The following is a 26428-nucleotide window of genomic DNA, read 5'->3' as shown; positions in this document are numbered from 1 at the left end:
GATGTATTGTCTGACCATTAGCTTTTGTACATATGCTCAGGGGGGTTCATATGATGAGCAGCTGGGACATCTTTAGTTCTGGTCATAGAACTGTGGCTACTATCACATGAAGTCTCCTACAACAAAATCAGTATAAATGTTGAACAAAATAAAAAAAAAATAAAGAACCCAACAAGACAAAACTTGAGAGATTCCAACTGATTGAGATTTACTGCTTCTATTGTACCTGCCTGCCAGGAAAACAGAAAAACAAAACAAAAACAACCTTTTTATTGAAAGATATCATTCATAATCTTAACTGTTTTTACATACAATGTCTGGCATTTGATAGAAAATTACAGGGGGATGTCAAATTATGGTAAAGAAGATGCTGGAATAAGAAGGGAAATATGAACATGGTATGAAAAGAAAGCTATGATTCTAGTTTAGATCACATGTTCCGTTAAATGTAGAGAGACTATATTTAGTGATGGCTTTTTATAACTGTATTTTTCCACTTTCCTTCTACCCCAACTTGCTACTTTATATGAAGTGCATATGTGCTAGTTACTATTATAGGTTCTGTGATGGTGAATGTTATGTGACAATTTGACTGCACTAAGGTGCCCAAATAGCTGATAGAACATTATTTCTGGGTGTGTCTGTGAGAGTATGTCCTAAGGATATTAGCATTTAAATCAGTAGACTCAGTAAAGAAACTTGTCCTCACCAATCTAGATGATCTAATTTATAAAGGGCCTGCTTAGAACAAAAGAGAGAGAGAGATCGAAAGAGAGACAGTAGCAAATTCTCCCTTTCTTTCTCTCTGCTTGAGCTGAAATATCCATGTTTACCTACACTTGAACATTGGAGGTGTTGGTTCTCAGGCTTTGACTCAGACAGAGACTTCTATCATTGGCCTCCCTATCCTCTACTCCCCTCCAACCTTCAATCTTCAGGTCTTAGGACTCAGACAATGACACCATCAGATCTCCTGGTTCTTCAATTTTCAAATGACAGATCCTGGGACTTCTTGGCCTCCATAATCATGCAAGCCAATTCTAATAATAATGATGATGATAATGATAACTATAATGATAATATACATATCCCCTATATTTATTCCTTTAAGTCTATGCACATCTTACAAATTGGCCCTTTATTTTATCCTTTTCAAACTGCTCTTTTAATGCATATGCTTGTTTTTTCTCTTTTGATCCTGATTGTGGATTTTTTTTTGAACCTAGTATGTCACTATCACTGTGGTCTTTCAACTCAATTATGTGACTGAAAATATAAGATTTACTAATAAGAATTAGGAAGGAACTTACTCAAAAACAATCATTCCCAAGCCCTCACCTCCAGTTTGTACATTTGATCAGTAAATGAATGGACCCCTGCCTCCTAAGAATGCTGAGTTGACTCTATAAGATCCTGACTTTGCAGGACTCTGGAGCCGTATTTGCTTCCCCCTTTTGGTATACTTTAGTTGGGAGCTGGCTAAAAAAGATTGAGGCAGTCTGCAGAGAGACAGTAAGACTAATCTCAGCTTTCCTGGACTACAGAGAAATTCCTAGGGCCTTTGGTTTATACATTTTGGCCATCAGTATGTATGGTGTGGTTCCTGGGCCCCAAGCTCCTTTAGTATATTTCTTGTTACTAGAAAAACTAGGTGTTCCCTAACTCCTCCTAAACTAATTTATCCCTAAGTAAGAGAGTTACGAAGTGCAGTTTGTCCTCTGCCTCTGCCTGGGAGTGCTCTGGGTATATGAAGTCTCCCAGCAAAAGCAAATCATCTCTGTTACAACCTTTGCCGTGACACATACAAAACATCTGTACCGGGCCATTGCTGTAGAATCATTGAGTGTTTGAGGACTGTGTTCTTCTGTTCTTTCTCTGCTTGAAGGGTTTTCTCCAATAAATTCTATGTTATATCTGCACGTCTCTAGTGATCTGTGCCCCCTTACATGGCACTAGTAATATACAAGACAATTTTTAAAACTATTTCTGTAGTTGGCAGATATAGAGAAATGAGAAAAAGGAACAGTATAAGAGGAAGAACAACTTTCACTCTTGCAACTATGTCTGAGGCCTCTGATAGGCTGTAGCTCCTTTGTATACACACAGGATTGGGACAATGAAAAGAGAAGTTAAAGCTTATAAATTTAAGCTTTGGTTTATAAACAGAAGTTTAAAACCATAATTATTGTTTAACATTCAACTTTGTTGGTTCACCTTCATCTTTTTTTTTAATAGTTTTTTGGGCTATCTTTTCATAGCCATCAATGTCTGAAGAAGTTACTTACGCAGATCTAAAATTTCAGGACTCCAGAAAAGGGGAAAATATCCATGAGTTTGACACAGTTGGGATAAAAGGTAAGATTTTGAGCTTTGGATGTGTTGTAGGTTGAGCTTCCCATTTTTACCAAAATTACTAATGCACAAAATAATTATAAAGGGTTGATTTTTTTTTTTTTTACTAAAGGTGGTAATTAAAAAAAATAAAGGTGCTAATTAGTGCATTGAATACTCAATCTTTTACAATGTTTCTATGCTGTAATGCCATACTCAAGATAATTAGGATAGGATAATGGCTTGATTTTATTGGATTATGAAACATTTTTTCCCCTGTAAAACAAGGGCCTATGTTGTCCAGGAAAGTCATGGTTTTGTAAGTGCTTCTTTTTTATAAGAAAATGCTAGTCACTGCTAACTCTGGGAAACGAACTAGGGGTGGTAGAAGGGGAGGAGGGCGGGGGGTGGGAGTGAATGGGTGACGGGCACTGGGGGTTATTCTGTATGTTAGTAAATTGAACACCAATAAAAAATAAATTAAAAAAAAAAAAGAAAAGAAAATGCTAGTCACAAATATAATGGTAAAACTGGCTCTCATCTTTCTTCCTATGTGATAGGCACTGTCCTATCCTCATAAGGTAGAAATGAGCATCTCTGTTTTACAGGAAAGCAACAGTGGCTTCAGGGAGTACATGGTATGCTTGAGTGTCACATGCATGTCTGTGGATTGGGAAAGACTCTCTATTTACCCATCAGAATTATGGAGGAGAGGTTTTAGAAACCATTGGATGTCCATTGGACATTTAAGTCCATCATTTGACCTTTTGAAGTCTGTATTCTCATCTATAAAATGGAGATAACAAGGCCTATTTAATTATGAGCTTGCAGCCGTAATTTAGTGTATGCTATATGTGCCATTTTGAAAAGGCTAACATGTTTAATGATTATTTCATGAGGCTTAAATTAAAGATAGATAAAGATGAGAAATATACTCACAAAATGTTTTTTTTATCGGCCAGAATTTTACTACTCATTTTTTATTTATTCATTTAGTCTCATTATATATTTCTCTAATATTTAAAATTGGCCACACTTTTCAGTTCTGGGGACCACAAATGAAAATGAGGGAATCTCAAGAAGAATGACAATACTAAATAAGTTTGAGAATATTTTTTCTGAAAGGAATATTAGAAGGAATTAAAGTTCTGTTACTTTTAAGCTGCTCCAGTTTGATCACTACCATCAAACAAATCAAATTTTATTCATAAAAAAATACTAAGTGATCCTTTGTAGCCATGTATGACTAAGTGGAAGAATCTGAACTTAAAACTAAACAGTGAGGGAATCCCTGGGTGGCGCAGCGGTTTAGCGCCTGTTTTAGGCCCAGGGCGCGATCCTGGAGACCCGGGATCGAATCCCACGTCGGGCTCCCAGTGCATGGAGCCTGCTTCTCCCTCTGCCTGTGTCTCTGCCTCTCTCTCTCTCTCTGTGTGTGACTATCATAAATAAATAAAAATAAAAATAAATAAAAAAACTAAACAGCGAGGAATTTTATTTCAACATTAAACTATAACTGGAGATAAAAGAGTGAGACAGTAGTATTCAGAGCTATAAATTGGAATTTTGTGAATGAGCATGTTACTACACTGTTAGACATATTATTCATTTATTTATTGTTAGTTTTTAAAGGAGTTTTTAAAGATTTTATCTATTTATTCATGAGAGACATAGAGAGAGAGGCAGAAGCAGGCTCCTTGCAGAGAGCCTGATGCAGGACTCAATCCCGGACCCAGGGATCATGCCCTGAGCTGAAGGCAGTTGCTGAACAGCTGAGCTATCCAGGTGTCCAGACATGTTATTCATTTACTTACATAAATCAGATTATATCACTTCTCCTTAGCTTGCTGTTAGGTCTATTCATGCTTTGAATAATTAGAAAATTCTAAATAGCTCAAGGAATATTATAGTTGAATGGGAATATAGCTGTTTTTTATAAATCTTTAATTAATTCAGTTTCCCTAGGTATGAGATATATTTTGAACTAAATTTGCTTATCTTAATATGGTATTTAAGAAGTGACTGCTTTGGTTAAACTGTTGAGAAGAACTTAATAACATGATAATTTATTTTAAAGTGATTCTTGCAGTCATATGATGGGATTAATATTTCCAGAATCTGACTTATTACTTAGAAATGGGAAAAATAATGTTTATTGGAGGTTACAAAATACTTAGATACATACATGCACCAAATTCCCATATGTTGAGCCTAGATATAGGGGAAAGAGAAAGAAAGAAAGAAAGAAAGAAAGAAAGAAAGAAAGAAAGAAAGAAAGAAAGAAAGAAAGAAGAAAGGAAGAAAGAGAGAAAAGAGAGAGAGGGAGGGAAGAAGGGAGGAAGAAGAAAAGTAAAAAAAAGAAAAGAAATAAATGAAGTATATGTGTGTGAAACAGAGATGAGAGACAAAAAGAGAGACAGAGAGACCTCTAAAAAAATGTCATTTGATTTCTACCAAGTCAAGTATATATTACCCCCCAATTTCTCCTATTTCTTTTGGAGTTTAAGTTAAATGAAAAGACACATAGAGGCCTGAAGAAAGAAAAGAGACAAAGAAATATTAGAAGATATAACATTCAAAACCACATTATACCCCAAAGTTTTGTATTTAAATTTTGGGATCCCTGGGTGGCGCAGCGGTTTGGCGCCTGCCTTTGGCCCAGGGCGCGATCCTGGAGACCCGGGATCGAATCCCACATCGGGCTCCCGGTGCATGGAGCCTGCTTCTCCCTCTGCCTGTGTCTCTGCCTCTCTCTCTCTCTCTCTATGTGACTATCATAAATAAATAAAATTAAAAAAAAAATAAAATAAAATAAAATTTTTTTCCTCTAAAACTGTTTCCTTTCCCCAATCATGCTCATTTCACTAGATATAAATATAAATTCATATTTAATACAATCACCAGGTGTTTTCTATAGGCCAGCAATGTTCTAATTGTATTACCAATATTAAATCACTTAATCTCTGATATTTTATGGCATTCTATTTTAGCATGCAAAAACTAAGATACAGAGATGCAAATGATTTGTCCAATATCTGACATGATAAACAGTAGATCCAGCATTCAAGCTCAGACATATTAGCCCTAGGAATAATTTTGCCTTTTTAAAAAAATCACTATGCTATACTGCCTATAAGTGTGCATATTATTATCCACCCCCTTTATCAAGTAAAAGATCTCTCATAAACATTTCATAAATTTGTATTATAGATTCTAACTTCAAAATGTATTTTTAATCAATTCATGGGTGGTCATATTATCTAATCTTAGTAAAACAAACTACTATTCTCTCTCACATGGCATGCTACAGTAGTTTTCTTGCTATTTTCCCCGCTTCCAACACTGCTACTCTATAATTAATTCATTGTCCATATAAACTAAAATCTTAAAAAAAAAAAAAAACCCTCAATTATTTTCCTGTTTTCATTAAAGCCTTCCATTGGTTTTCCAAAAGAAGTCCAATCCCCTCTGGTTTAACAAAGCCTGTAGGTAATCTGTCTCCTGCATTTTTTTACCTCCTCGAACATCATTTCTTGTCTTGGCCACAGTTTTTTAGCCATTGATTTTTTTTTCTATTTTTCAAATAGGTAAGGATCTTTCCCAGATTAGGTTTTTTTTTAACTAGATACTCTTGCTGCTTATAATGTTCTTCCCACTGATTTTGCAGGCACATTCCCATTGGCCATAAGATCAAAACTACGTGCTCTCCATAATATAACTGTTTTAAATCTGTGTATACCATAGCACAATGTGAGATCCCTATAATCTATTTATCATCCATCTATCCATCTAATCTATCTATCTATCTATCTATCTATCTATCTATCTATCTATCATCTATCATCTCTATTATCATATATCTATTTATTTTCTCTCACAATTACAATGTATCTTCATGAGAGTAGGGACTTATATGTCTTGCTCACTTCTGTATTGTGAGCACCCAAAATAATGTGTAGTATATAGAAGATATTGAACCCATAACTTTAGTCTAATTGTATACATAAATAAATGAGAATATACTTCTTACAAAAGATAGTACTTGAAGCCACACTTCTAACCTTCAATAAGACCTTGACTATCTAGTTCTTTCACCATTAACTATTGCTAGATGTCATTTTGCATTTCACTTTCAATTTTTTCTATATTTCACAATATTATTACTTCAGCAACTAAGAGATGTAGGATACAGACCAGAAGTATAATAAGGTTATCACATTATTCTTGAATTATATTTTTTGAAACATCTAGTATTCACATACACAAATGATGATAATTTAAATCAGGTGGTGATTTAATAATGATTAATTTATAATATAAAGTATATGATTCCTCTTTTTTTTTAAAAGGGGAATGATCTGTTTTGGGGCTTTAGAGTTTGGCAAAAAAAGAAATACCAACAGAAGTTTGTTGCTAAAACTATGAAGAAATCCTGGACACGTGGAGATATTACAAAAGACACTCTATCATCTATGTTTCACAGCAAATTCTCAGCACTGGGGAGAAGGACATACATAATTGAAATTATTTGCTTTGTCATTCACAACTTTCCACTCACAGAAGGAATACTCTGAATGACCCATTAGCTCTCAGCTACCCATTTTCCCCAAATTTGTATATTGTATCCAGATTGATTGGTTTTCTCAATTCTCTTTTTAAAGCCCATTTTTTCCTCTGTGTTCCTTGAATCAGCCTACCAATTAACAGCTTCTCCATTGAGAACCATTTTTGCATGCAAAAACATGAATAAAATGTTTTTTATGTGTTCTCTAGAAATTTTAAAATGTCCTTGAGTTTCTAGCAAAACACATTTCTTTACCAGAGACATGTTAGGAAAGAAATAAAGGTAAAATGAATGAATGGATAGATGAATGAATGAATGAATGAATGAATGAATGAATGATGAATAAAGATGTATACCATTTCCAGGCCTGTCTGCTAATTTTGCTTTTCACAGCACCACCTGCTCCTTCCCATGGATGGTGTCAGAGAGTCTTGGCTCTTCTATGCCTTCTGCTGCTGATTGGACTAGGAGTCTTAGGAAGCATATGTATGTATTAACCTATGTTTTGATTGAAAGGGCTAACACCTAGAATTACATGAGTTTTACAAGAAAGTTTATTTTTGAATTGAGGCTTAGAAATGATTATTGGTGATAAAACCCCAAAAGGTATTGATAACTAGATACTTAAACATGGTAGTCAGTTTCCCTCACTCCCATAAAGGGACTACTTCCCTAGACCTTTAATTTTGTAATATTAGTTCAGCAGCAAGGATGATGGGTTGTTGAGGGTTTTTTTTTTTTATCATTTCTTTTTTTTTTTAATCTGGAGTTTACACAACTTTGAAGATAGAAATGAGAAAATTGAATAAACTACAAAATTTCAAAGAAGAACTTCAGAGGAATATTTCTCTACAACTAATGAGTAACATGAATAGTTCCAAGATGATCAGGAACTTATCTGTCACACTGCAAGTAACAGCCACCAAATTATGTCATGAACTCTACAAAAGAGAACCAGGTAATCCTACATTCCTCTCTAAGCTATTTATTAGACAATGAACAAAACCTAGGTGTCACTTGAAAATCATTTCATCAATAGGTAACAGCTTTTCCCTAGGATGCCATTATTTGGAGAAAGGAATTAAATGTGATTGACAAAGGACTCACTGATATTTCCTTGCAGTAAGAAGAAAAACAGGAAAAATAATAATACCTGTAGACCCCCAAATTATCAGAGGCTGAGAGTTAGTTAATAAAATATCAGACAGTATACAGTTTCTCTAATCTGACATTCACTACTGTTATTTGGGCACTGAGGTCAACAAAAGATAGGGAGGCGATCATAAGTCACCTCTTTATATCCTTTTTAAAGGATTAGAAGAGTCTTTTCTTTTTTATAGGTGATCTTATTCTTAAATTTCAGTCAATGTTTGATGAGAATCAATAGAAAAGAGTTAGGCTTTGCCTTTAGAGTTAGGAGGAATTGTTTTTTAAGTATATCTAACAGTTTCTATAGCTATTATAACTAAAACATGTTCTTGGTGCTCTTGAGAACTCCCCCAAATATTCAATGTCAGGCAGCAAGAAATGCTGTAGTTAGAGAAGGCAGGGCTGCTGTAAGATTTTTTTTGGTGGGGTTGATTCTTACTACACAATGTTTTTGTGATTAGCCTTCATTGTCATGTAGTAGTATAAAAAATGAAAAAGAAACATAAGTTAATCAATCATTTTTCAGGACTCTTGAGGTAAGAAAATATGCTGGAATTCAATGGACATTTAATTTGGAATGTGTTCTTTATCTTTTGGACTGAGGATGCATTTTCTTCATCTTTCATGTAAAAAAGAAGAGAGACAAGTAAATTTGGTTAATTTGACATAGAGAACAATGGGAATAATAAGAATAATGGAGATTATCAACACAACCCAAATGAAACCATGTTCTTCTTCCAGAGCACAAATGTAAACCTTGTCCAAAGACATGGATGTGGCATGAGGACAGCTGCTATATACTAAAGAACAGTTATGAAACATGGCAAGAGAGTGTCATGTTCTGTTCTGCTCAAAATGCCAGCCTGTTGACAATTAAGAATAAAAGCGTATTGGTAAGGTCCCATGGATCTCTGTCTGTGAAGAAGGAAGCCACTTTTCCCATCATAGAATAGAGAGGAATGAGACATATTGGGGAAGATTTGTGCTAATCCAGACATGATTCTGGCTTAATTTAATTAGAGTATGAAGTGGCTGAGACTTAGTACATTTATTACAGGGTAGGATAGCCAACGTGTCATCTAAAACCTTAGCTTAGGATGTTAACATCAGCAAAATCTCAGAGGCCAGACAGATGGAGAGATATGGAGTGCCCAGTCTTTGGGTCTGTGAACATTTCCAAAATGAAATGTTAGGATCAACTCTCAGAACATAATTTCTGAGAATTTATCTAAAAACAGTTGATCAGGAGATCATTCCTGAGGGTTACAAATTCTGTAAAATCTGGATAAGAGAAGAATCTCTGTTGCTACCATTTTGTCTTTTTTTTTTTTTACTAAGAGAAAAAGCTAACATATACTAGAATAAGAAGATAGTATAAAGAAGTAGAATTAAGATGGGATGTCAAAGGCAAGTATTAAGCAGATATATTATACTGACTCTCTGGGTCCCAGGAAGAGTGAGTTCTCTGGAAGATTTGTTTCTGTACTTATGTATTTATTTTCTTCTTTCTAGTATCTAAATAGAATCTCCATATTTTACTTATTCTTCAGCACTTCTGATCTCTCAGATAGTATTCACATATTATTTAAGGAAAAAATTCATTTTCCCAAAAGTGTCAGCTTCCCTACTGTAAGAAGCTCTATCATCATTTACAGCTGTGGGGGAAATCAAACCATGATATCATCCACATCTAATCATTCTCAACTGATCCATCTTAGTCACTCAAAAATGTCTGGAATATGAGGAAAAAAGAACTTTGGCTCTAAAATTCTGGACTGGATCTAAATTCTACTTTATAACCACTTCTCTTTTTTTTTTTTTTTTTATAACCACTTCTCATTTGACTTGGATAGGTTTTTTCTCCTACTTCTTCTGTTTCTATTAACTTGTGTTTATATTAATTAACCACATCTTTTGCTCCTGGACTAACTTCTACTGGATACGTGAATCTTGAAGTTTGTGACCTTCATTGACCTTAAGTTAAAGTAATGCATAGAATGGTAGATACTTTCCCTTGTGAAACAGTAACTGATAAATAACTGTCAGAAGAAATCTTACAGTAAGGAGCACTTTGTTTAGATTTTTTTTAAAGATTTTATTTATTTATTCATGAGACACACAGAGAGAGAGAGAGAGAGGCAGAGACACAGGCAGAGGGAAAAGCAGGCTTCATGCAGGGAGCCCAATGCGGGACTCGATCCCGGGACTCCAGGATCACGCCCTGGGCCGAAGGCAGGTGCTAAACTGCTGAGCCACTCAGGGATCCCCTAGATTTTTTTTTCTAATGGCAGTACAATGTAAAAGAAAAGCAGTAGTGTAATGTCAAAAATGTTACTTTAAAACAGTAATTTGTAAGAAATTATATTGTGAGGTAATGTACAGAAATGGGAGACAATTAGTATTTTTGTGGGAGGTAAACAATTATTTTTTTAAACATCTCTATTTCTTGTAGGAATTTATAAAATCCAACAGGTTATATAATTACTGGCTGGGATTATCTCCCAAGTATGACGGAGATTACCAGAAACTGGATGAAACGATTTTCTCCTCCAACTGGTAAGTTTTTGTTCTTTTTGAATTTTTATAGTTGGTTTGAGTATGGTGTTTTCACCAGGAGCATTGTAGCTTAGAACTAAAAATAGCTTCAATTGAAATTGCACCCTCAAATAACTCTTTTCTCTTAACTCAGCCTTCTTTAAAGTGTGTAATAATGCAAAAAATTACCACAAATATCTCATTATCTTGACAAGTCACTAAGGAATTTATTTTTTTAAGATTTATTTATGTATTCATGAGAGACACAAGAGAGAGAGAGAGAGAGAGAGAGAGAGAGAGATAAAGACATAGGCAGAAGGAGAAGCAGTTTCCCGGCAAGAAGCTGGATGTGAGACTCAATCCCAGACCCTGGGATCACACCCTTGTCCAAAGGCAGATGCTTAACCGCTGAGCCACCCAGGTGTCCCTTGAAATGGCCATTTTGAATGAAAAATTTATAAATAGACTAGAACATTTCTAGTAAAGGGAACAAAATGAACATGGGCATGTTATATTGCATAGATGGTATGTATAAAATAATTTGTTTTGTAATATATTAGGAAATCTGGTTATAAATATATCATTATGAATAGATTCATATGCTATATTTGTTCTACTTGAAATAGGAGGAGAGGGGACAGTCAAGGAGTACATAAAAATCATGCTGAAATTCTATTTGCATTTTATAAGCCTTTAAATTTGAGAAGCAGACAGGATCAGACTAAAGAAAGAAACCAGAGCCTCAACATGCCCATGAATTCATACTTATTTGTTCTTTGAGGACACATTAAGCAGGAGTGAACGCAGGGCAGTTGCGTTGGGGTCCAGCCACGCTAAATCTAAACCCTGAGATTCCTGGACACTCCCCACAGTGGGTGAGAAGCAAATACAAGTTTTGATTGCTTTGTTTGCATTTTCCTTCAGACAAATAGTAGACTCGAGAATATGGGTCAGAAAGACAAGGCAGTTCTGTCTTTGGCAGTTTACAATGATGGGACAGAGCAGGGGACAATATATGTGTACAAATGGAGGACAGAAGAAAATATATTTTAAAGATCTCATTTGGAGTAAAGGGACTAGAGATGAAGGTAGTGTGTGCATCAGAGGAGAGTACAGATGGAATCTTGTTTTGAAAAAATAGAATTTCCATGTGCTTATTTGTAATTATTGCTAATGGGGAGGTAATCTATAGTGGAATAGAAGACATCATATATTTCAAATTGTTAAGAAATAATACCTAAATAAAAAGTACATAATAATATATATGTATATATAATACATTAGATAGGTGTATAATATATAGTTATATATGTGTAGGCAATGTATTTCCTTTTGTTTTTTTTCTTAATGTATTTTGGGATGTGTTTCTCAAAAGGGGCTATTATCAATGACATCTGTATCATGTCACTTCAAATAGGAAATTTCGCTTTTGATAAATTAATTGATAACCATTTTTTATTAATGATCATTATTTATTGACCAAAGTATTTAATAAACTATATTTTTCCCAAAGGATATTTTCAATTTACAAGTTTGTCTCTGATGCATAGTCCCTGCTCAGTAATCTTGTATTAGGAGCTCGTAATTATTCAAGAACTTCAGAATAAAATCCCTGAAAAATGGTTAGGGGGAAATGTTACTTGGAGATGATGTTGAACTGAAGATATCATATGTTAAGTTAATTCCTGACTTGGGTGATTATGAAAAATATTTGAAGAGACAGTGTTGAAGATTTACCAGAGAAGCTAGACTGGGGGATTTAATAGAATTGTATTATTCTAAATCATATTAAGTATTGAGGAAGGGAGATGGTACATCTGGAAGTAAAGGACAGCAAGTAGTCCAGATGTAAAAAAAAAAAATGGAAAAGGCAGATTAAGTAAGGCAGTGTTTGATACTGCATATTTGTTGATAAATATAAGTAACTTGGGCACTCTTGATATTCCAAATAATAATTAAAATGTATTTTAGATAATATAGACCCAGGAGCAATGATATATTGGTAAATCTTTTTTCCTATGGATGTGTTTCAAATGTTTGACTTGCCAAGTGTAATTCTTTATTTTCTCTTTCAGGTTTATGAGAAACACAAATGATGTAAATGGTTTGATGTATTGTGGATATGTGGACGTACCATTTGTTTACTATATAAAATGCACTGCCAGGCAGCGTGTCATATGTAAGAAGCTGGCTGATCCAGTTAAGATTGAGAGCATGCTAATGAATGAAATACCAAATGAAAAATATAGTTAGCATTTCACTATTATCCTGTCATTAAAGCAACTTTTGGGAGCATACACCTTGTGGACCATGCAAAGGGAATAAAGATGCTATGAGATTAAATCTTTGCGTGTCTCCTAATAACATACAGTTTTAAACTTTCTTCTTTCTTTCACCTCATTTGCTGATTGAAAGGAACCCAAAGTCTTATCTTATCATCTAGATACAGACCAGATACAGTTGAGCATAAATAGAGTGTGTTGTGTGAACATACAGAAAACTCAAACTCACTTTTCCTGCTTTTCCAGGAATAAACAAGGTGAATACCAACCTTATACAACACCAGGGAAAATGAAATCTAGGAATATATAGAAAGGATATACATCATGACTGATTGGAATTTATTTTAGTAATTAATATAGGTTGATTTACATTTTAGAAAAAAATAGAGACAAAAAATCTGTTATTATTATAATAGATGTAGAAAAGCATTTTATAAAATTTAATACCTCATCTCTCAGAAAACTAGAAGCAGGTTTCCCTAATCTGATAAAGAACATTGACATTAGAGAAAACAACAAACCAAACAAAAAATTAACAACCACAACAAACTTTAAACCTAACATCATACTTGTGGTTAAAAGTGAAGTTTTTCTTTTGAACTCTGGAACAAGATCAGAATGGCCTTTATCAATTATTTTATTCAGTAGCCTCTATTGTTTATAGGAGGTCCTAGAAGCAAAATAAGTCAAGAAAAATAAATTTAAAAATATAAAAAATAAGAAAGGAAGAAATAAGACATTTTAATTTGTAGCTAGTGTAATTGTGTGTGTGTGTGTGTGTGTGTGTGTATAACAGAAACTAACAGAAACTATTATGATAAATATTTTATCAAGAATATTGGATAAGGAGGCAGCAAGCTGGTGGAGGAGTAGGTTCTCCAACCCACCTATATCCACCAACTTACCTAGATAACTTTCTTTTTTTTTTTTAATTTTTACTTATTTATTTATGATAGTCACGGAGAGAGAGAAAGAGGCAGAGACACAAGCAGAGAGAGAAGCAGGCTCCATGCACCGGGAGCCCCTCGTGGGATTCGATCTCGGGTCTCCAGGATCACGCCCTGGGCCAAAGGCAGGCGCTAAACTGCTGCGCCACCCAGGGATCCCCCTAGATAACTTTCAAATCATCCTGAAAACCTACGAATTTGACCTGAGATATAGAGAACAGGGGATCCCTGGGTGGCTCAGTGGTTTAGCGCCTGCCTTTGGCCCAGAGCACGATCCTCGAGTCCCGGGATTGAGTCCCGCCTCAGGCTCCCTGCATGGAGTCTGCTTCTCCCTCCTCCTGTGTCTCTGCCTCTCTCTCTCTCTATGTCTATCATGAATAAATAAATAAGATCTTTAAATAAATAAATAGATAAATAAGTAGAGAACAGTTGGAATGCTACAGAAAGAAGGGTTTTCGCTTCTAACAAGGTAGAAAGGCAGAAAAAAAAAAAAAGAATCAAGTAGGGGAGTGCACCCCCGCCCCCACCAGGAGCCAGGCTAAGGCCGGGGGCAGAGCCTCTGGGACAGGAAAGCCCAGCCCCGGAGAAGCAGGAACTTTAAAAATCTGCACCGGATTCTTCCCGGCCCGAAAGGCGCTTAGCAGGGAACTCGGGGAGGATCCCAGGAGGGACAGTGGAGCCTCAGGTTCCCGGGGTCCCTAATAGAGGAAGGGCGCCCGGGGGAGAGCCACCACACACTGCAGGCCAAGCGCGGTAAAGGGCTGGAGGGCGTACCTGGCGGGGCCTCGGCAGAAGCCGGTGGGTCAGGCAGCAGCTCCGGGAGGATGGGGGCTGCACCCTGCTGCCTTCGGGAGCCAAGGCCCCGGGAGCATGATTCCAGCAGCGCAGGCCCCGGGGCCCAGGGTGACGGGGGACACAGCCCACCATCCCGCCCTATCCCCCGGAACAGGCGGAGGTGGGGAGAGCCCAGGATGGCAAGGACTCTCCTGCCACCAGGCACCCCCAAGCTGCGCAGGTGAGCACCCCACACTCCTGGAGCTCAGTGTGGACTGGGAGCTGTGGTATTTACTGCAGGAGCTGACTCCAGGGCTAGAGAGCTGGCTGCCACCAGTGGTGTTGCTCCTTGTGTCACCCTGTGCCTGAGAGAGGGCTGGGCCACCAGGGAACACGGGCCTCAGGGGATAAATAGCTGCCACTGAGCCTGGCACCCGGCGTGGGAGAGGCAGCTCCCCCAGGTACACACTCCTGAGAATCAGCACAGCAGCCCCTCCCCCTGAGGACCAGCTGGAAGGACAGGGGAAGAGCAAGTTCTGGACCAAGCAGTGCTGGAAAGCTTCAGGGGAAGTCGAGGGATTTACAGTACATGGAACTAAAGGGTACCCCTCTTTTTTTTCCTTTTTCCAATACAACTCATTTTTATATCAGACTATAAATTTCCAATATTTTTTTCTCTTTTCCCCACCTTAACTACAATATTTTACCACCTCTTCATTTTTAAGTTTCTTCCTTTTTGACTTTCATATTTCTATAATTACAGGTCTTAGATATATTTTCCACTTCTAGATTCCCTTTAACATACTCAACTAATTTTGGGGAGATATACAAAATATGTTTTTTTGCCTTGTGTTTTTTGTTTTCTCTGCCTCATTTCATCCTGCAATGGTGGAAGTTAATACTTTCTAAAACATGACCAGCATCACACAGAACCAAGTGGAATGCTGTGCTGGTTCATTCTGTGAGATTATATCCTCTCTTCATTCCCATTCCTTCCCCCTCTTTTATCTCATTTATGTTTTGATGGTCAATGCTGGGGCTCTCTACAAGTATTTTTGGTTTATATAAATTTGGGACTGAGCATCTTCTAACATACAGAACTTAATATACTCAGAACAAAGAGGGTCACCCTCAAGGACCCCCTCTGGTAGACTACATTCTTCCTCTACTACAACTTCATCACCACCATCATCTCCCAGTACCCCTCCTTTTTTTCTTCTCCTTTTTTTTTTCCTTTTTCCTTTTTCCTTTTGCTTTTTTTCTCTTTTTTTTCTTTTCTTTTTTTCATCTTCTTTGGGATTCTTGGCCTTTTATTTTTTTTACTAACTTGTTTTAAAATTTGTTTTTCATTTTAGTGGTCCTTTTTTTAAATTTCATCCCGATCTTTCTTGTCAATTTCTGGTCTCTGACCTTTTCAGAATCATCTAGGGTGAAATTTACTTAGGTCGTGGTTGATATTCTTGACTCAGCCCATTCATACTCTTCACTGAACAAAACAACTAGAAGGAAGAACTCACCACAAAAGAAAGAATCTGTACTCTCTCCCACAGAGTTACAGAATTTGAATTACAATTCATGTCAGACATCCAATTCAGAAGCACAATTATAAAGCTACTGGTGGCTCTGGAAAAAAGCATAAAGGATTCAAGATATTTCATGAGGGAGAATTTAGATCTAATCAGGCCGAAATTAAAAATCAATTAAATGAGATGCAATCCAAACTGGAGGTCTGAGGTGGAAGAAAGAATGAGCAACATAGAAGACAAGTTGATGGCAAGGACAGAAGCAGGAAAAAAGAGAAAAACAATTAAAAGACCATGAGGAAAGGTTAAGGGAAATAAATGATAGCCTCAGAAGGAAAAATTTATGTATAATTGGCGTACCAGAGAGCACTGAAAGGGACAGAGGGCCAGAAAGCATATTTGAACAAATCATAGCTGAGCACTTTGCTAATTTGGGGAGGGAAACAGGCATTCATATCCAGGAGATAGATCCCCCCCCAATCAATAAAAACCGTTCAACACCTCAACATTTAATAGTGAAACTTGCAAATTCAAAAGATAAAGAGAAGTTCCTTAAAGCAGCAAGAGACAATAGATCCCTAACTTATATGAGGAAAAATATTAGATTAAGAGCAGACCTCTCCACAGAGACCTGGTAGGCCAGAGAGGGCTGGCAGGATATATTCAGGGTCCTAAATGAGAAGAACATGCAGCCAAGAATACTCATCCAGCAAGGCTCTCATTCAAAATAGAAAGAGAGATAAAGAGCTTCCAAAATAGGCAGAAACTGAAAGAATATGACACCAAACCAGCTCTGCAAAAAAAATATTAAGGGGAACCCCATAAAAGAAAGAGGAAACCCAAAGAAATAATCCACAAAAACAGGGACTGAATAGGTATTACAATGACACTCAGTTCATTTATTTCAATAGTTACTCTGAATGTGATTGGGCTTAATGATCCCATCAAAGGCGCAGGAACACATCCATTTTCTGTCTACAAGAGACTCATTTTAGACCTAAGGCCATGTCCAGTCTGAAAATGAAAGGTTGGAGAACCATTTACCATTCAGATGGTCCTCAAAAGAAAGCAGGGGTAGCAATCCTCATATCAGATAAATTAAAGTTTATCCCAAACTATAGTAAGAGATGAAGAGGGACACTATATCATACTTAAAGGGTCTATCCAACAAGAAGACCTAACATTCATGAATATTTATGCCCGTAATGTGGGAGCTGCCAAGTATATCAATCAATTAATAACCAAAGGTAAGACATAGATAATAATACAGTAATAGTAGAAGGCTTCAACATGGCACTTTCTGCAAATGACATATTTTCTAAGCACAACATCACCAAAGAAACAAGAGCTTTAAATGATATACTGGACCAGATGGATTTCACAGACATATACAGAAGTTTGCATCCAAACGCAACTGAATGCACATTCTTCTCAAATGGACATGGAAATTTCTCCAGAATAGATCCACATACTGGGTCACAAATCAGGTCTCAGCCAATACCAAATGATTGGGATTGTCCCCTGCATATTTTCAGACCACAATGCTTTGAAACTAGAATTCAATCACAAGAAAATTTGGAAGAACTCAAACATGTGGAGGTTAAAGAGCATCCTGCTAAAAGATGAATGGGTCAATCAGGAAATTAGAGAAGAATTAAAAAGATTCATGGAAACTAATGAAAATGAAGATACAACCATTCAAAATATTTGGGATATAGCAAAAGTAGTCCTGAGAGGGAAATACATCACAATACAAGCATCCCTCAAAAAATTGGAAAAAAATAAAAAACACAAGCTAACCTCATACTTAAAGGAACTGGAGAAAGAACAGCGAGTAAAATCTACACCAAGCAGAAAAAGAAAGTTAATAAAGATCTGAGCAGAACTCAATGAAATAGAGAAGAACAGATCAACAAAAGCAGGAGTTGGTTCTTTGAAGAATTAATAAGATAGATAAACCATTAGCCAGCCTTATTAAAAAGAAAAGAGAAAAAAACTCAAAATAATAAAATCATGAATGTAAGAGGAGAGATCACAACCAAATCCAAGGAAATACACTAAGGAATTTTAAAAAAATATTGTGAGCAGCTATACGCCAATGAATTGGGGAATCTAGAAGAAATGGATGCATTTCTGGAGATCCACAAATCAATGTGATAGATCATATCAACAAGACCCACAAAGCAATCAATGTGATAGATCATATTAACAAGAGAAAAAACAAGAACCATATTATCCTCTCAATAGATGCAGAGAAAGCATTTGACAAAATACAGGATCCATTCCTGATCAAAACTCTTCAGAGTGGAGGGAGAGAGGGAACATTCCTCAGCATCTTAAAAGCCATCTATGAGAGGATCTCTGGGTGGCTCAGCAGTTTAGTGCCTGCCTTTGGCCCAGGGCATGATTCTGGAGTCCCAGGATCGAGTCCCACATCGGGCTCCCAGCATGGAGCCTGCTTCTCCTTCTGCCTGTTTCTCTGCCTCTCTCTCTCTCTCTCTCTGTATGTCTATCATGAATAAATAAATAAATAAATAAATAAATAAATAAATAAATAAATAAATAAATCTTTAAAAAATCCATCTATGAAAATCCCACAGCAAATATCATTACAATGGGGAAAAACTGAGAGCCTTTCCCCTAAGATCAGGAACAAGATAGGGGTGTCCACTCTCACCACTGCTATTCAACCATAGTACTAGAAGTCCTAGCCTTAGCAATCATACAACAAAAAGAAATAAAAGACATCCAAATTGGCAAAGAAGAAGTCAAACTCTCCCTCTTTGCAGATGACATGATGCTGTACATAGAAAACCCCAAAGACTCCACCCTAAGATTGCTAGAACTCATACAGTAATTCAGCAATGGGTAGGATACAATGCCCAAAAGTCAGTGGAATTTCTATACACTGAGACTGAAGAAAGAGAAATGAAGGAGTCTATCCCATTTACAATTGCACCCAAAAGCATAAGATACCTAGGAATAAACCTAACCAAAAACATAAAGGATCTATGCCGTAAAAATTACAGGACACTTCTGAAAGAAATTGAGGAAGACACAAAGAGATGGAAAAATATTCCATGCTCATGTATTGGCAGAATTAATATTGTGAAAATGTCAGTGCTACCCAGGGCAATTTACACGTTTAGTGCAATCCCTATCAAAATACCATGGACTTTCTTCAGAGAGTTGGAAAAAATCATCTTTAGATCTGTGTGGAAGCAGAAAAGACACCGCATAGCCAGGGGAATATTAAAAAATAAAACCATAGCTGTGGGCATCACATTGCCAGATTTCAGGTTGTACTACAAAGCTGTGGTCATCAAGACAGGGTGGTACTGGCACAAAAACAGACACATAGATCAATGGAACAGAATAGAGAATAATTTATTAATAGGCCCTCAACTCTATGGTCAACTAATATTTGACAAAGCAGGATAGAATATCCACTGGAAAAAAAAGACAGTCTTTTCAATAAATGGTGCTGGGAAAATTGGACATCCACATGCAGAAGAATGAAACTAGACCACTTTCTTACACCATACACAAGGATAAACTCAAAATGGGTGAAAGATCTAAATGTGAGACAAGAATCCATCAAAATCCTAGAGGAGAACACAGACAACACCTTTTTTGAACTTGGCCACAGCAGCTTCTTGCAAGATACATCTATGAAGGCAAGGGAAACAATAGCAAAAATGAACTATTGAGACTTCATCAAGATAAAAGTTCTGGACAGCAAAATAAATAAATAAATAAATAAGTCAACAAAACTAAAAGACAACCTACAGAATGGGAAAAGATATTTGCAAATGACCTCTCAGATAAAGGGCTAGTATCCAAGATTTATAAAGAGCTTATTAAACTCAACAGCAAAGAAACAAACAATCCAATCATGAAATGGACAAAAGACATGAACAGAAATCTCACAGAGGAAGACATAGACGTGGCCAACAAGCACATGAGAAAATGCTCTGCATCACTTGCCATTAGGGAAATACAAATCAAAACCACAATGAGATACCATCTCACACCAGTGAGAATGGGGAAAATTAACAAGACAGCAAACAACAGATGTTGGAAAGGATGTGGAGAAAGGGGAACCCTTTTGCACTGTTGGTGGGAATATGAACTGGTGCAGCCACTCTGGAAAATTGTGTGGAGGTTTCTCAAAATTAAAAATAGAGATACCCTATGACCCAGCAATTGCACTGCCGGGGATTTACCCTAAAGATACAGATGCAGTAAAAGCCCGAGACACCTGCACCCCAATGTTTATAGCAGCAATGTCCACAATAGCCAAACTGTGGAAGGAGACTTGGTGTCCATTGAAAGATGAATGGATAAAGATGTGGTCTATATATGCAATGGAATATTACTCAGCCATCAGAAAAGACAAATACCCACAATTTGCTTCCACGTGGGTGGAACTGGAGGGCATTATGCTGAGTGAAGTCAATCAGAAAAGGACAAACATCATATGGTTTCACTCATACGGGGGAGAATATAAAAAATAGTGAAAAGGATTATAAGGGAAAGGAGAGAAAATGAGTGGGAAATATCAGTGAGGATGACAGAACATGAGAGACTCCTAACTGTGAGAAACGAACAAGGGGTAGTGGAAGGGGAGGTGGGCAGGGAGATGCGTTGACTGGGTGATGGGCATTGAGGGAGGCACTTGATGAGATGAGCACTGGATGTTATACTATATGTTGGCAAATCGAACTCCAATAAAAATATACAAAAAATTTAAAAAATTTTAAAAATGAAAAAAATAATATTGGATAAAGTCTCAAAATATATTCTTAATGTGTAACATCAATTATATTTCTGAAGGTTAGCAGTAAACAATGGAAAATAAAATTTAAAAAGCAATACTAAGACCATCCAAAAATAAAATAGTAATAAAGGTAATAAAATGCAAAAAACTTTCTGCCAAATTCTGCTTTCTTCCCCTCCCTTGCACAGATGGTAGCAGGAAGAGTGCTCCCTAATAAACCCCCATCACCCTATTCTTTTTTTTAAGATTTTATTTATTCATGAGAGACACAGAGAGGGAGAGGGAGAGGCAAAGACACAGGCAGAGGGAGAAGCAGGCTCCAATCAGGGAGCCTGACGTGGGACTCGATCCCCTGTCTCCAGGATCAGGCCCTGGACTGAAGGTGGCGCTAAACCGCTGAGCCACCCTGTCTGCCCCCCAGCACCGTATTCTTGATTGCAGAATCTGCTTCCTGGGTAACCAAGTCTGTAAGTGTTAACTAACAAAATTAAAGAAAACCTTGACGTGGAGAGATAATCCTGTACTTGGTTTGGAATACTCTATATTCTTGGGATGTAAAGTCTCCCAAATCTACCTATAGAGTGAATACAATTTCTGAATATATAGATTGAGTTTTTTTTTTTTTTGAAAAGTGACATGCTAATTATGAAATTAACACAGACATGCATAGGATTTAGAATAGCCAAGGGACCACTGGAAATAAGAATGTTTGGAGAAATTATGGTACTGAATATCAAGACTTACTTTAAAGCCATAATAATAAAAATAATTTCATTTCATACCTGGATAGATATACATCCACAGAACCAGATGGAGCCAAAAAAAAAAAAAAAAAAAAGCAAAGCAAAGAAAGACTCATACATACAATTGTCTATTTATGTAAATAAGAAAGTTGTTACTGCCATTAGAGGTAGAAAGTGATGGTCTTTTCAATAAAGGGAGCTGATTCAATTGGATATCTGCATGGAAATAAGTAAAACGTCATATCTACCTTGTGTCATACAAAAATATTATTTTTAAATGAATAATAGAACTAAATATGAAAGTTCAAAATATAAAGCTTCTAGTTAGAGGTGCCTGGGTGGCTCAGTGAGTTAAGTGTCCAAGGGTGATTTCAGCTCAGGTCATGATCTCAGGGTCATGGGATCCAGCCCCCTGACAAGTCCCATGTAGTGCCCCATGGAGTTCCAAGTGGGGCTCCAAGCTCAGCAGGGAATCCATTTGGGATTCTCTTTCCCCATCTGCCCTACGCCTATTTGTGCATGCTCGTTCTCCTCGCAAATAAAGAAATCTTTTAAAAAATATATAAAGCTACTAGTTAAAATATAACAATATCTTTATGGCTTTATGGTAGACAAAGATTTCTTAAACAGGATGAAATAAACACAATAAAAAAGTTAGAGAAATTAGACTTCATTCAAAATAATAAGTGCTAAGAGAGAGAAGATGAGAGTTAAAGCCTTGGAAATACATGTGTTCAGTTTGAATTAGTATAATACATACAAATCCAAATTTACATAGGACTTGTAATTGGAATATGATTAACTCCTACAAATCAATAATCAAGAACTCTAGTTAAAAAATGGGAAGTGGGCAGGCCACTGAGCCAGGGTGGCTCAGTCGGTTAAGCATCTGCCTTCCACTCAGGTTGTGATCTCCAGGTCCTGAGTGGAGCCCCATGTTGCACTCCCAGCTCAGCGAGGAGTCTGCTTCTCCCTCTGCTTGTTCTCTCTCTCTCTCTTTCTCTCTCTCTCTCAATCTCTCTCAAATAAATAAAATTTTTAAAAGAGGGCAATAGACTTGAAATGGCACTTCATGAAAGAAGATATTCAAATGACCATAAAAGCGTATAAAAGGTGCTATAAACATCATTATTCACCATAAAAATACTGAAAATAAAAATATGTTGAGGTACCAGTACACCTACCAAAATGACTAAAATTAAAGGCTGGCAATGCGAAAAGTCAGCAGAAATCTGGAATATGCTGGATTTTCTGTGGTCAAACTAGCACCAAAATTCCTGTCTGGGAAATACGTTTCCCAGAGTCCCTTTCCCTGCTTATGTCCTTGTCGGAACTGGGGAATGAGGGGAACTCATGGAATAAATTGAAGATAAAACTGAAGCAGAGATCATTACTCTCAAAAGGATGCTAAAGTCAAACAGAATGACAAGTGGATGCTTAAGTACCCAGTGGATCCCACATCATCTATCTCCTCCTTCTTCACACCTAGTTATTTCATCTTTCTGACTTCTTAATTTGCCAACCCATAGTACCTCTAGGTCTACCCACAGGTGTGTGGCTACAGTCCCACAAAGCTGCAGCTTCCACAGAAACAGTGATTCCCGAGAGACAGTGGCCATTGTGGAGAAACCATATTCCACAGAGACAACTTCTTCCTCACAGACAAGTTTCTCCTCTAGGCAGCGGCTTCCACAAAAGTGTATATTCCATAGCCTTCTCCTAAAACTCCCTTCTTATAGTTCCATTGTGGAGTCCAGATGAACATAACCATTTGGAATTTTACCCCTTCTAGATTGTGGTAAACTGAAAAACAGCAAACCAAAGATATTAGGCCCTAATCCCTAGAATTCACACATATTAATTTATAAGGAAAAAAGATCAATGCAGATGAGATACAGGTAAGGATATTGGCATGGGGATTATCCTGGATTATCCAGGTAGGCCCAAAATCTAATCACATCATTTGAGAGCTTCTATCCTATTTGATATTATATTGTTCCCAATGGATATTATATGTCCTCACTTTTGCTGTACTTAGTAGGAGTACACTTTCCCAGTCCATTGTCACTCTTAGCCTGGTGACTTGATTTAGTTAATGAATTATAAACAGATCTAGTATATGCTATGTCAATCAGAAAATTTAAATATCCTTGTAAATTTTGCTTCACTTTCTTGCTTCTCCCTAAGTCATGTAGAAGGGAGTGATCCTTTAGTCTGGATCCTAAAATACAAAGACATAATCAAAGCTAGTAGAGGTCAGCAGAACCATCCAGAGGCATACACAACCCACAGCCACGAGTAAGAAAGAAGTGTGATCCTAAGACACTGAAATATTAAAATATTGAGATTGTTATACAGAAAAAAATACTAAACACATTATTTCTTTTAAAGCCTAGCTGTCAGTGTTACTGATGTTATGTTTAAAGATAATATATCTCCCTCTTCTGCGGACACCTTATAAGACTTTCCTGCTTTTGTTGTTTGTTCCTTGATTAAGATTTACAAAGTTTCTTGAAATTGAATTTTTAAAATGCTTTCAGAAAATTCTTAGACAGTTTCTCTTCTAATAATGCTTCTACCAGTCTTACTCTACTTCTTATAAGATTCCATTAAATATCTATTAAAACTTATTACTCTATTCTGTAGATTTCTTATATTCTTCTAAATTTTTTTTTATTATTCTAAATTTTTAAAATATTTTTTGTTCTCCTTGTATCCACCTGAATAATTTTCATTGGCTTATCTAATAGAAACATTCTATCTTTTGCACCCTTTGAGTTTTTAATTTGTTTTTATACTTCTTAGTTTTAGAATTTCTATTTGATCCTTTTATAGAGATCTCATTTCCTTAGTAGTATTCTCCATCTTAAAACCAATATTGTTGCATATTGCAATAAGAAAAGAAATTTAAAATCTATGCCTAATAACCCTAATATCTATTTCTCCCCTGGGTCTCTTTCTGTTGTCTTTTTTTCTTATGTTCTGTCAGTTTGACTTGAAGCCTGGATACTTTTCACTCAGTTGCTGTCCTACAGAATGAAAATCTGTAGAAGCTATAGATGATGCTATCTTTCTTCAGAATGTATTTAATTCTGACAGAGCTTTTTCATGGGGGTGAATCACTTTGCCCAATCAAGAATTGAAATGTGTAAGGTTGTAGTTCAGTCATTGTAAAGAGCTATATCTTTCTGATTTTTACTTCAAAAGATACGTTTTCTAAAGTGTCAGTTTTATGGGTCTTAGCTTCAAGATTCTGTCTTTGTTGTTACTTTCACACTCTGAAACTAATAAGCTCTAGGTATTGTCTAAGGTTCTTTTCTATTGTTTTCCTTGGCTTCTTGACCTGATGCCCTAAACATGATGGGTTTAAAGAGAAATACTCTGAGGAGAAAAGCGTCTCAGAATATCAGACACTTCTCTGTAGTTCTTTTTCTTTCTGTTACTTTGTCTCCTTGAGTCCTGATTATCTTGTCTTTTGCTGGACTCATTTCATCTCTCTATGCCCAATGAGACTATCTCAAATTTTGAGCTGTTTGTTTCTGCTTGGTATTTAGCCCTAAGCAAAAATGCAAGTTATGCAGAAATATGAATATCACAGTTACCATAAAGTGTTCCCTTAGATGCACTACGTTGATACCCTTAAGTGTGGGTGATATGGTTTATATTCAGTGTATCCTAATAGCTATTTTGGTATTTTATCTATCCTTAGAGTTGCTTTGGTTAAGATATCCGATGTAATATAACCTACTCCCTGTAACTGAAAATGAAAACCTATCAAGATTTCTAGTGAACTTTAGCAGCACCTTATCAATAACTATGTAAGCTACTTAGCATGACTTTGATGCCTATTATATCAAATTTTAAGTAAAATCCAGAATTGACCACTTTACATATTTTGTATTCTAACCCAGGAACATGATATATCTTTTTCTTTAAGACTTTTATATAATGCTCATTAAACTTATTTAATATTCTGCAAAAGTCCTTGCAATAATAGCTTTATTGAGTGATAATTCATATGGAATAGATTGAACATATTTAAATTTAACAATTCATTAAGATTTGACATAGGTATAAACTCATGAAATCATTACATTTATAATTTGGTACTTATCCATACCCTCAAAAGTTTGCTTGTGCCTGGGTGAATTCTTGCCTGGGTGAATTCTTTCCTTCTCAACCTTCTCTGCCACACTATCTCCTTGTAATCACCAACATCTTTTCTGCCACTATAGATTACTTTGTATTTTCCAAAATTTTGAGTAATGGAATTATAGACTATGTGCACTTTTTTGTTGGACTTCTTTTCATCAGAATAATTACTTTGGATTATTGTAAGTTGCTGTTTATATCAACAGTTCATTCCTTTTATTACTGAGTACTCTCCCATTGTTTGTATATATTTATACATTCACTTGCTGATGATCACCCAGGTTATTTCTGTTATAACAACAAACACTACTAGGTCATTTGTACATAAGTCTTTCTATGGGCATATTTTAATTTATCTTTGATGAATATCCAGGAGTGCAGTAACTGATCAGATGGTAAGTGTAGGCTTAACAATTTAAGAAATTACGAAATACTTTTTTGAAGTTATTGTATAATTTGACATTCTCATTATCAGCGTATAAGAGTTTCATTTGCATATCCATAATTATTAGAGAAATGGAAATAAAAACCACAGTGACAGATCACTGTGAGAGTGTCTATCATCAAAAAGATGACAGATAAGAGGAGGGGGCAAGATGGCAGAAGAGTAGGGTCCCCAAGTCACCTGATAACTTTCAAATCATCCAG

The 26428-nt window shown here is 36.3% G+C and overlaps 1 protein-coding gene across 1 annotated transcript; it reads left to right on the top strand.

Moving 5' to 3' along the window:
* Nucleotides 1-2093: 2093 nt before the first annotated feature.
* CLEC12A (C-type lectin domain family 12 member A) lies at nt 2094-12922 on the top strand. Its single transcript, XM_077871105.1, has 6 exons — nt 2094-2355; nt 7289-7381; nt 7665-7853; nt 8786-8937; nt 10497-10600; nt 12655-12922. Exons 1-6 carry the CDS (start codon nt 2265-2267, stop codon nt 12830-12832), a joined length of 807 nt encoding a protein of 268 aa, XP_077727231.1. The 5' UTR covers nt 2094-2264; the 3' UTR covers nt 12833-12922.
* Nucleotides 12923-26428: the final 13506 nt, after the last annotated feature.

The sequence above is a fragment of the Canis aureus genome, chromosome 25 (assembly GCF_053574225.1).
Source record: "Canis aureus isolate CA01 chromosome 25, VMU_Caureus_v.1.0, whole genome shotgun sequence".
NCBI lineage: Eukaryota > Metazoa > Chordata > Mammalia > Carnivora > Canidae > Canis > Canis aureus.
Note: the sequence above shows the minus strand (reverse complement) of the source record. Positions and strands in the feature narration are given on the sequence as shown.

Excerpts from the sequence above, each read along its gene's own strand:
- CLEC12A (XM_077871105.1), top strand. The coding sequence starts at position 2,265 with ATGTCTGAAGAAGTTACTTACGCAGATCTAAAATTTCAGGACTCCAGA. Across the intron at positions 2,356-7,288 it reads TGACACAGTTGGGATAAAAG|CACCACCTGCTCCTTCCCAT; the intron begins GTAAGATTTTGA and ends TGCTTTTCACAG. Across the intron at positions 7,854-8,785 it reads ACTCTACAAAAGAGAACCAG|AGCACAAATGTAAACCTTGT; the intron begins GTAATCCTACAT and ends TTCTTCTTCCAG.